Raw genomic sequence first — 12,467 nt, 5'->3', positions numbered from 1 at the left:
CTTAAAAAGGCTCTAATTTAAACCAAAGTAAACACAGCACACACCTGGTGCACCAATTAGCAACTGCATTTGTCTCCTGAAGTATAAACACTCATCATAACCACAAGATGTTTACAGTAAACATGCACACAGGTTAAACGGATAGTTTGGGACGCTTAAAGTTAGTTTCTAATCATAAGCAATTAATTATTTGCAGCATATTGCTCTCCTTGCATTTTGATTTATTATAAATCCAGATTAACTGCAGCTAAGGGCTAGTCCAAGAGGGACTAAGACCAAATCAGATGCCTTATGTCTTAAGTCCAATTTCAAAAGCGCAAAGTTATGAAAACATTGTCTTGTGACCTTTTAAAATTTTATTTACACAGAAGTTGGTGATTATTTACACTGAGGTTGGAGGCGGTGTGCCACCAATGAACGTCTTGCATGAAATGTATTGAGATTGAAACATGCAAAGTAAAAATAATGCTCAATCATATTTTTTATTTTTACACTTTATTATTTATGTCAAACTTGGGAGACATTATAACCATCATTCTCAGAACATATTTTACACAGAAAGATTATTGGCAGCGTACAGACTCCTAATTATTTCCTGTGTAAATATTAGCTTGTTTCTAACTCTCCATCTATTGCAAATCAAAGGTTTAATGGTTCATAGTGTTAGCATAAAATAATTGGATGTTTCTGAAATTTGGGGTTCTTTAAAATAATAGAAGTCCCCTGGGTCTTGGCAACTAAGACTACTTGTCAGTTTCAACCTTCTGATACTAAGAATATGAATTTACATTAAACAAAGTCATTATGAGAGTTATCCACTGTAGGTAAGATATTAACTGATTTTACAGTTTAACACAACTCCCTCTCTCTGTGCTATCCCTTTAAACATAAATCTGAGCTTTCATTGCCTCATAAAACTTAAGCAAACATGCATCCAGCTAGTGCACTAATTAACAACAACATTTTCACATAATAAAGAGAACACATTCAACAAAACCGCAACAGATTTAAAATATAAAATCCCCCTATGAAAAATAAATGTCCAAAGATGTCTTTGGACACTTTAATTTGTTTTTGACACCACAAAGACACCACTCAGGAATGTGCAGTGTAGTTATAGTCGAGTAGCTGTGGGAGAAGAATCCACCCGCATGCTGTCCCTATTTTCAGACAAGACCGCTCTCCTGCAGTCTTGTACTTGCCCAAGGGACACCCATGATACGCTTGCTGTTCACACCCTTCAGCCTTGCTTGAGACTGTGGCATGCAAGCCTAAATTTCTGAATGGAAAAAAAAAAAAAGTCATACAGCCGGAGCTGCAGGGTGTCATCTGTGGCCCCTCAGCTGAGAGACTCTAAAAGTAGGAACTTTTAAGGGATCTCATCACCACCCGCTCCCCCCTGAGCCATGTGCACTTATGAGTTTTGGATGGGCACCCTTCCCTCCCTGTGGACATGCAGAGTGGGAGGAGAAATACGGAGTACTCCATTGTCTCCAGCACCTCAAAACCAAAGACTTTGCATTAAAAAGTAATTATTCCCCCTCCTCTTCTTTTCTGCTTCAGACCCATTTGCAGCCTGCTGCCAGCTGCTGCCCTTTGAGACTCTAAATTGGGTCACAGGCTGCCGAATGGCATCTCAACATGCAGCAAGAGGGAAGCAACATGTTTAAGATTTGTTAAAACACAAACCAAGTAGTTCACAGAAATTATGCACTTAGGCAGATATTGTGATGGCAAAACTTTATATAGTGTTGAAATTTACAACTAGTGTGAAACATTAAAGCAAAATGTCAGGCATAGAAATCAAGTCGCATCACAACAGAAACATGTTAATGCCCATTTAAGAAAAGAAATATATATTTTGTAGCTGGATATTTCTGTTCTTACCAGTAGGCATTGTGGCTTGGCCCTTCTTCAGACGAAATGACAAAAATGTTTCTCAAAAGTGATGGTGAGAAAGTTCAGAAGGAACCAGGATTTCCACAGAAGGTCACATATCCAGACTTTTCCAAAACGTATTCCTAGCAGTTCAAGGGGAAAAAAATCCTCAGATTTTCTTAACTGTCCAAAGCATTGTGATTTTCTTTATTTTTCTTTTCTAGACATTAGCGTGCAGTCTGGTACTAAATAGAGAAGTTTTATTCTGAACTAACTCCCCCAGGTCCTTTCTTTCGCTCTCTTTAACTTGCCAATGATCTCCTCTGCCTACTTCTGTCTCTGAAAGCTTCTCTCCCTCCCTCTCTCCTGCATCCACAGCGTGCATGTGTGTGTCTCGAAGTGTTCATGTGTTTGCATTGGAGTGTGTGCGTGTGTATCATAGTGAATGGCCTCTGCTCTCTCATGCTCCCCTCCCTGCTGTGTATTCCCCTCCCCCTGACTCCTCCTCTCGCTCTCCTGCAGCAAATTACAAGAAGACGGGAGTCCCACAATTTGTGCGTTCTTTGCTCCTTATTTTAGTTCATTTGTTTGTTTTTTAGTTTTTGTTGTTTCAATTGAAGTCAGTTCAGCCTTAAGCTGAATTTTTTAATTTCTGCTTAAAAGTTTGAACAGCAAGAAAAGGTTTTTAGGTATATTTGTTGCACACTCTGAGAACAGTTAAACTCTTGCTGCTGGTGCACAACTGCATGGGCTGCACACTGATCCACACTTCACAAGAAGGAGAGGGGGTTATGAGTGATCAATAGGCTGCGAGTCGGCTTGGACAAAAGCTCCTCATCCACGGAGAGAAATCAGACTGCTTTTTGTGTTGCAGATTAGAGAAACACCAGCACAGGATGATCACAAAACATTCCCAAAAAGAAGAAGGCCAAAGAAAAAGCGTTTTTTAAAACGATTAAACTCAGTAATGCTGTAGCTCAAAAGGCTTGTAGGATTTAAAGATGGGCTAATGTCGATATATTACTCAAAATTATGTTAATAAAACTTTAGCTGCTTTGATTAGAATGTCCTTTATGCATTTTTTTAGCATTGAGCCTTGCTTCAATTTTAGTCAAACTTACAAAACAACCAAAAGGTTGCAGAAAGAAAAATGGAATTGCACTTGTATTACGAGAATTAAGAAAAGGTAAAAGTTTACTGTTTGGAATTTAGGGAATTGAAATCAGGGTTTCCTTCAGTGTTTTATAAGGCTGGCGGGCCATCAGGCTCGACTTATGCCCCCAGCAGGGAAATCATTATTTATTTATACAAGTCTTTTTAAGATTTTAGCATTTCTAAAGACTTTATAGTTGGTGTTCTGGTATTAATCATCCAATCTTTCAATAACACATGATTATCAAGTGATATTTTAAAATTTCCTGTCAACTTTAAACATTTCTTAACTCAAAAGCACAACGGGCCACTGGATGAATGACTCCCCTACCACCCAACTACTGGGCTTATCAAGTTTTCTCTGGGAAACCTTGGAAATAATAAAAAGGAAACAAAAACTGAATTATTCTTTGACATCACTTTGACACAGAAAAAAAGTAAATATAAAAGAATATTTTGCTGTGAAAAACAGTTTGATTTAATTTTTTTTATCTATATTCACCAATTTGATTTGTGCGGATGACTGATCCATCCTCTAAATGGTCACATAGTTAACAGGAAAAGGCTACAATAAATCAGGACAGAGTGTCATCTTAATGACACACGTGAGATACCCAATCCTCAATCTTGTACACCAAAGCAAATGTGTTGACCACTTGTTTTTCTTTCCATAAATACGAGGACTGGTCACAGCAGGTAGGGGTCCTAACAGACTTCTTTTTTTCCCTAACCAGTGCCATTACATAGACCCCCCTTGGACGACCATCACAAACAGAACAGAGCCTAAGAATCACAACCTCTCTCTCAAACGGTCAGAGGATCTGTTGACCCACGAAGGACCTCAGTCTGAATCCAAATGGTTCACCTGCAACCCCCTTTCTTCTGAAATACACACACACACACACACGCACACACGTATGCCTTCCATAATGAGCAGCACAAGCTTAGCAAACACGCACACGGATCTTCAAAACTCCTCAGCTCACTCAAGCGTGAACTGTTGAGGACATAAGGCTACAGCAGAAACCCCTTATCTGATGACCTGTGGATGCTCCCAAAGCCTTAACTCCTTGATGTTTGAAACGATACTAAACTCATTTCGGAAGAACCCAAGAGCTTTTATACATTTTCTGTTGCAAAAAGGGAATTTAGACTGATAAATGATAAAAAAAAAAAAAAAGGTGAAATAAAATGTAGAATTTGATAAATGTTTTCTTTATGTATAGCAAGGGTTGGGAGCGTTTATTATGATACATTTCTTGTATTGTCACGATAAATTCCAATTAATGATGTTTAATGTTGTTAGCATCAACAAATGTTAAATTTGAAAATATGATTAAATGCAGCTACTGTGTGCAGTTTAGTGATGGAAGGCACTTCTTTGTGGGACTGGCGTATTACAAATAGGAATGTTTTTCAAGAGTAGTCTTTGCGTTTATGAGACTATGATAACTGTGTAATGCTGTCAAAGCCACAGTTTCTTCAAAAAAGTAAAAAAATAGTTTGCATTATCACAACATACCAGAAAATACTGTGATAAAACCTTCAGTCCATATTAAACACAAGTTGCCACCAACTTATTTGTACCTCTGGTACCTTATTTATTTCCCTAAACAGTACCAACATTGGGCCATTGTCTACAGCTCAACACCAGAGTCACGTTCCTTCAACTTCTCATCCATCACCACTCAGTAATTTCCTCAACAGGATCTCACACACTGACAACAAGCTAAAACAAGGCAGTTGGATCCTTTGAAGGAGGCAAACATCCCTAAACTGGGTTTCCTCATGCAGAGGAAGAGCTGAGATTTTTATAGCGTGTAGAAATTTTAACTGCATGTTGTCGGATTGTCATGATTATAAAACAAAGACATTCACTCCCCCACTCACAAAATTAGTTTTTCAAAAGTATTTCAGCCCCTTGTATGGTCAAAACTAACTGTTTCCTTTCCATTTTTACTTGTGCACTAAACAGAGAAGGACTTTAAACCCACAGAGAGGCGGAGAACTAATTTAAAGCTCATTACTGCAGTTGACAGTATGTGTGAGTGACTGTGTTTGCATTTGAGTGTGAAATCAGGACCCAACTGCAGCGCGCAGTCAGACAGCTTCTTCAAATTTTCAGTTTCTAAAAGGAGGTTAAGTGTTTCTGTGGTAACAAGAGAAGTGTGAATATTAAGAAAAAAAGCATCCGGAAAGCGAGGGAGACTGTGACTAATGGCGGGGATTTGTGGGTGGAGGGGTCATTTATATATGGTTTCCCCCTCCCTCTGTGACACTGTCAATGCTGAGATGGATCATCTGCAAAAAATACACAGTCCGTCTTTATCTTCACAGATTCTTTTAAGTGTCGCCATCACTCACAGCTTTTCTTTTTGCAACATCTGAATTAATCAACTGTTTTGTCTGTTTTTCCCCTTTTCTAAGAAGTTTGAGATTGAAGAATCATTCCTCAGTCTGTATTACTGTAGACAACAAACCAAACACACAGCCAGTAAAAGTAAAAGATATCAAGCAAAAATAAAAACAAAACCATGGGTAAATTTTAAATCACGTTTTATAGCTTTTGTTATTGTATTAAAAGCATTGCTTAGTGTAACATCATCAAAAAAGACATACTTATTATGTATTAATGTGAGGAAACTTCCTCTTGATGCTAAGTGCTAACTACCAAATTTTACTCCTGCTTCCATACTGGTATTTTCCCATAAATTTCTCATATTATGCAGATAACCTCTGTGCTTAGGCACCCCTGAATAGTTGTCATAGTATAGCCAAAGATTTCTCAAGAATGCATTAAAGTTTTGGTGAGGGAATAACATTACAATATGAAATAAAGTTTAAAAAATATGATTATGTAATAACACGTATTTTCTCTTTTTGTTTCTATTGGGGCCACCTCCGGATTTTCTGCATTACTTACAGATAACGTAACATGATGCTAACTAACTTCTAATTCTGTATTACTTGCAGCGGGGAAGTCAGAACCTGGATCTAGAATCATACCTGACTAAATTTTGACTTTACGTTGTGCAAGTCATAATTTGATTTGCTAATTCCTGTGCATAGTGACCAAACCAACTACTATTAGCCATCCAAACTGATATAAATTCTATTTTATTATTTTTCCTTTCAAACATTACAGCAAAATGCTTGCCAAAAGTGGTGGTCCGAAGTAGCATTAAGTTGGTTATTTTTGAAAATGTGATTGATCACAGATCTGCGTCCACTAAAGTGCAGTTATAAGACTTTTGCAAAGCTGCCCAGCATTGGAGTTGATGGATGAAGAGCAGGTTTAGCTCATACAAATTATATTTCTTATTTCAGTGAACTCTACATTTCATAACTTGCTTTAATACCAATTTCCTTTCATTTCCATATTTATGAGCATTCCAGACTCCTGGACGGCATTCATTCTGGCTTCAGCTGTCCACTTTCAGTGCCAGGACAAGTCGAGGAATTTCTAAGTTCTGTAGGCCGAAACAACCTGGCCGCAGCACCGGTTAAAGCTTACGTAAGTGGGGGAGGAGCCAGACAAGCAGCCAGGAACACAAACAAATGTATTTCCCATTCTAGCAGACTAAACATCAATAGAGACAAAGACAAAAACTTCAGCAGCTACGCCAATAAAGCAACATCTGGAGGAACAGCTGTAGCTAATGATAGAGCAGGGTGGTACCATGGCTAATGAAGAACCTGGGAAAAGTATTTAAGATACAAGTTAAAAGTCTACAGCAAGGTAGGCATGAAGTGTGGAAGATAACTAGTGAACAATGGACAAAGAAGCAGAAACACATATGAGCTACCATTAGACATGTTGCAATTCACAATAATTAAATTTATCATGTAATAAATTAAAATCAGCTTAATTTTCATTTGTACAGCTTGCCGTTTTAGCTTCTCACACTCTACTAAAAAAACTGAATGATAAAAGTCTTCAGCCTGGTGCTAGCTCGTTTTCTGAAGGACTGTTTTGTTTACAGAGATTTCATAATTCATTTTATCTGTCGTTTCTGTTTCTTATTTATTTATTTTGTATACTTAAAATGTCTTCCAGTTCCAGTGTTAAATGTTAGAATTTAAAGTTTCTTGATATTTCAGAATGTGTTGTTGCATTAGCAAAATTTGTTATTATAACCGCCCTCGCTAACATGTTTTCCCATTTAAAAAATATATATATTGCATTAAGCCACTAAAACAATAGTGTATTAGGGTGGAGGGTAACAATCATTGTGTGCATGAGCATGTGTGGCGGATATATGGAGGAAGCAGTGTTTGGCCTCAGATTAGAAAACACTGGGGTCCCACTCCAGGAAAAGAGACCAAACAGGGGGAATTTTCCCTCCATTAGGGACATACACTCACTGGCCATCTTATTAGGCAAAACTCTTCAAATACTTGACAATATAAATAGAGAGTGAGCCAATCGCATTTCTTCAATTCAGTGCACTACTTGCTGAAGTTTTAGCATTGGATTAGCGAAGAGAAGGGATTTACCATAAGTGATGTTGAACAAGACACAGTTGTTGCCAGACAACATTCTGGTTTTTTTTTCAGAAACAGATAAATCTAGCAGGATTTTTATGCATTCCCACTGCAGAGAACGGTTGGCAAATGAGAAAATATCTTGTGAAAGGCAATCGTTTAGACAAAAATACTTTGTTGGTATCGGAGATCGGAGGAGGATAGACGGAATGATTCCAGATGATGAGAAAGCAACAGAAGCTTAAACAACTTGCTTCAAACAAGGTAATGCTAATATGATCAATGAATGCACTCCTGTCAGGTAACAACACACCCAATGAGTGTTAATTTTAGCTGTTACATTTAGATAGGGTCAGATGTAGAATAAACAACATGAAATCATAAATCTAGCCTGCCTTGTAGCAGTAACTGAGCATAATTAAAGATGCCACAACCTACCCAATTATTGTTGATGACCCTTTTACAACAGTATTCCTACCGGTCAATGTACCATGCTAGAAAGATTGCATCATCTCCAACTGGTCTCTTAAACAATACAATGGGATCACAGTACTGCAGTGGTCCTCCACAGTCACCAGATCTCAATCCAATAGGGCCGTTTTGGGATGTGGTAAAGTGGGAGATTACAGATGTGCAGTCAGTACCAGTGTTGCACATACATAGTGCTAGCATTGTCAATGTGAACCAAGAAGTTGAGAAGTGTTGCAGACATCTTGAGGATTCAATGAGAATAAGCAAAAAGGAATGTGGTCCTGAAGACAAAACGAGTTCAAATCGCAAACCGGCAAGGCGTACTTTGTGAAGTGGCCAGTAATGAGATACTCAAATAATACATAAACCACTGACAAAATCTGACATCATTTGGTTGCCCAAAGGTAAACACACATTTCTTAAATCGCTTTTTTTTTTTTTAAATGCAAGCCACACATTATTTTCAAAGAAAAAAATCTAAATGCAGGTTAGATAAAAACAATGTTATCTCATCTCTTCAAGAATGAGGTTTCCTTTGTTTTTTTTAATGAACTTTTCAAAACCTGTCAAAAAAATAAGCATTATTCCACCATTGTATGGGGGTGATAAAGTAGTCTCTACCATATTGTATCTAAATTTATGACCCCTAGAAAGCTGGGTGCTCCACTTAGGACTTTCTCAAATGAGGACAAACCACACAGGAGAGCACACACACATTTGTGCACGCCTACACAAAACACTGCAGGCAAGAGTATACTGTCATTGCAGTAACCTTAAAAGTGAAATGATTCATCAACCAGGTATATAATAATCTCACCCAATCAAACGTTACCTGCATGGATAAGTCTTACTGGATAATGCTGGAACTCAGAGAAATTTTACGTTCAAGAAATATCTTAAATGTTAATATATTTTTACAACCAAAACATCTTAAGTTTGTTTAAATTAGAACTTCAACTACAAGACCAACAATGACCCAGCATCATTTTAATTGCCTGGTCCTCAACTCTTCAAACACATTTTACAAAAAGTCTTCCAGGCTTAAACACAGACTGTAGAACCTGCCAAGCTGTCCAGCTAGACAAGTATACAAAGGTGCCATTAGACTTTTGCCAAATTGAAACTTTGGGGTGCGTAATTGCTGGTCAGACTTGGTTTGGCAGGAACAACATCTGCAATTATGATTAAATAAAGACCTGGGTTCTTTTAGCAAGGAAAAATCTTGCATGTATGAGCTAATATCCCATCGTACAACCTATTTTACAGTTTAACATTTACTGATGGCTCCACAATTCCATCCTAGATAGAGACATAACCTGCCACTTACCTCTGAGAGACCATTCTCACAGTTAGCCTTTCCTCAGTTGCTTGTATCCTAGTATCCTTTCGCATGTTAGATCCATGTCCGACAACCTGAAAAGTTTCAGTATAAGGCCAAATGAAAGAGGTAGTTTAAAGAGGTAGTTCTCGCTGTTGTCATCCCAAACCTCTACAATATGAGGTCAGCTCAAAGAAAAAGAGACACTGAAAGGAAAGCAAACGGGGGACAGATGGAAACAACGCAACAGAAATGACTGCCCACTGGGAGAAGAGGGGGAGCGACAGGGAGCGAAGAGCTTGCACATCCAAGCAGCCCACTTCCTGACCAATTAGTGCTGCAAAACTAGTCTCTCTCTCTCTCTCTCCACTTTTCCAAATGGCCAGTTACTCTATCCATCCTCCCTCACTTTGCCAAGCCCAATCGCTTCAAGTACCTGGAGAGCTGCCAGCACTGCAGGTGACACAAGTGACACTGGAAAGTGCAAGAGGAGCCGTCACTGAAACTGTGACAACCTGCTGAGAGGCTAAACGGCAGATGAGCAGTGGTGACAAACTGTTAATGTAAAATAACAGTGATTAGCAGTAAAGAGGAGGATGACGAGTGAGGGAAAAAAAAGTGACATTTATGCAAAAGAGGACTACATACAGATGAGCTGTCTTGCCTAACCCCAAAAATACACCAACAAGTGGGTCGCACTGCCTGCAGAGGCAGTTCAGAGACTTTTTTCTGCCTAACTAACCGTCATATCCACATGCCTCTGATGCAGACATTTGTTTCTATGGGAGAGGTTAACTTGACTACAAACTAAAGTACACATTTCATGAACCCATTCGCAGCAATAGCAGAAACTCCAGCAAATGGCCATGAACATATAAGTTATTTGGTCATTGTTCTGCATCCTAGTGGGGGAGGAAAAAGGAAAGTCCCTTCTCCTGGAGCCAGTGGCAGTTCCTGCCCTCTGGTAGCAAGGCTTCCTGAGATTGATAAAGCGCCTCCTGGCCCTGTCAGCACAACTTTCTCACTTCAACGTTTTCACCGTCTTTTCCAAGGAAAACAAAACTGCAAGTGCCCTTACAGCAAAAACAGATGGTGGGAAACACTGACTTTGATAAGAAAACTAAACAGCTTGCACTAATGCCCTAATTACTTTTTGAGTGGTCAATCTTTTCGAGGGAACCAACTCACTCAAATGAAGGGTGACTATGAAAACTACATTTATATGGGTTAGAAACTGACTGCAAATGTCATTGCCTGGAATATCTGGAATAGTAATGGATTTTTTAAGGCAGGATTATAGTCTGCTTGATATTCTGTTAACCATGAAGTCTGTGTGAATGATTAATTTTCATCATGGTCAGAAACTAAAATTGAGCCCCGACTACAGATTATAATTGTGTGAATAAAAGGCCAAACAGCTTCTACAGCACTTTGACACGTCAACTTTGATAAAGTATTAATGGCGGACACCTTTCGCAACTTGTATTCAGCTTTTATTCTGTGAAACTTAAAAAACTACCCCAGTTAGCTGGGTTAAGAAAATATATTCTTCAAGAGGCTTGTCTTGATAAACAGAATAATCATTACCTTTATAGCAACATTATTTGGTGGGGTAAATATTTAGAATCAACTTATCTACCATATGTTTAGAGTAAATATTTATTTTTATTTTTAGTCTTGGGATTTATTTTTGTTGCTACTTTAAACCTATTAATTAAAATGTTGTAAATTAACGAGTTGTAATTAGTAAAGTGTAGTTACAGTTTAGTGTCATTTTCAATTCATAAAAGGGACACAGTTTCATGGTGCCTTTCCGGTGAAAGTTTAATCTGTATCCTCTTCAAATGCTTGAAGAACGAACATTAAGCTCATGATGTCACATGCTAAATCTAACTGGATGACTACTAAAGGAAACAAGTCATATCCTATCTATCAAGCTGGGTCTGTCCATACCAGTGAACAAATCCATAAAACCTTTGTAATTAATCAAAAAGAGTTTTTATCTTTTTTCCTGTATCGGCATTCAAACACCAAGGTGTCACTGAAAGTATGACAGAGGTTTTATCCAACAGGAGCAAAAAGCACCGAGAAAAAAAAAACAAGCAAAACAACAGGAAGGGTCCCTCCTCCCATTTCCCGCCTATCTTCAGTGACTTGTTTGCAAACGAGGACCAAACAGGACGTGACATAATTAAGCAGGTGAATCATGCTCACATGACGATTTTCTCAATCTAACGTCAAAGCTTCCGATTGTATCTTCTCATCAGAGGAAATACGACTGAGTCCATCATTTGTCCCCTTTGTTCAGGATCTTAACTACAGTGATCTCACTCTGAGTGTTCTTAGCCGCTCCCGCTTCCACCCACACTTCGCAGCTTTTATATTTCATACGTGTTAATGAATGTGGTCAGTTTGAGCTCTGAATAATGATGAAGGTGGCAAAGAATATGATAGTTTAATAGACACAAACTATAATCCAGGTACAGTACCAAAGTATTCACATTTTGAATTTTTTTACATATCACATTACAACCACAAGCATTCATTTTTAGGATTTAGTGTTGGTCCAAAGTGGAAGGAAAAAGAAGCAACCCAAGTCAATACTTTCTAGAACCGTCTTTTGCACACCACCCATCAGGACTTGATCAGTTTTTGAATGATGAAAGGATTCATGACTGTGTTAAATTTGCTCACCAAGTATATGACTTGTGGGAAAAAAAATCATTTATTTCAATGGAATCAAAGTAAATAGGGCAGAATACACATTTCAGATTACAAATTTGTAAAATAAAATTGACTGTAGATTATTTTCTGTCCATTTCACATATATATTTGCAACTTCATGTTGATCTATCATACATAATAATAAAATACAGAGCACTTCTAGTTTTAAAATGTAAAAAAAAAAAGAAAAAACTTCAAGGTAGTATGTTTTCCATTAAGCTTGCACCTTCAATAGTCTCCAAGAAGAAAGAGATTAGAAATTAACATTTTACAAATGCTCACAAAATCCCTCCAATTAAAACTATGCATAATCAACAAAATGAAATACACCAATACATAAAGAAATATTTTGAATATATAGAAAATTGAGTTTTTCATTAGCCTTTTTTCTATAGCAACATGAGAATTTTTTCTTTAAAAAAAAAAAAAAAATCCCATT

The 12,467-nt window shown here is 37.8% G+C and overlaps 1 protein-coding gene across 3 annotated transcripts in view; it reads right to left on the bottom strand.

Annotated features, from left to right (window-relative positions):
• Nucleotides 1-12,467, bottom strand: part of LOC122825810 (pleckstrin homology domain-containing family G member 1) — a 63,441-nt gene that overhangs the window by 32,203 nt on the left and 18,771 nt on the right. The window contains exon 1 of one of the 3 annotated variants that reach the window (XM_044107373.1): nt 9,314-9,552. The exons of 1 other annotated variant lie outside the window; for it this stretch is intronic. Coding sequence is in view for 1 of the 2 variants with exons in the window: in XM_044107372.1 (XP_043963307.1) it covers nt 1,888-1,897 (10 nt within the window). In the remaining variant the exon portion in view is untranslated. Of the gene's footprint in view, nt 1-1,887; nt 2,182-9,313; nt 9,553-12,467 lie in introns of those variants that run through there. One more of the 3 variants, XM_044107372.1, reaches the window with a different exon arrangement.

Source organism: Gambusia affinis, linkage group LG22 (genome assembly GCF_019740435.1).
Source record: "Gambusia affinis linkage group LG22, SWU_Gaff_1.0, whole genome shotgun sequence".
Classification (NCBI taxonomy): domain Eukaryota; kingdom Metazoa; phylum Chordata; class Actinopteri; order Cyprinodontiformes; family Poeciliidae; genus Gambusia; species Gambusia affinis.
This window is presented reverse-complemented; position numbering and strand designations above follow the sequence as displayed.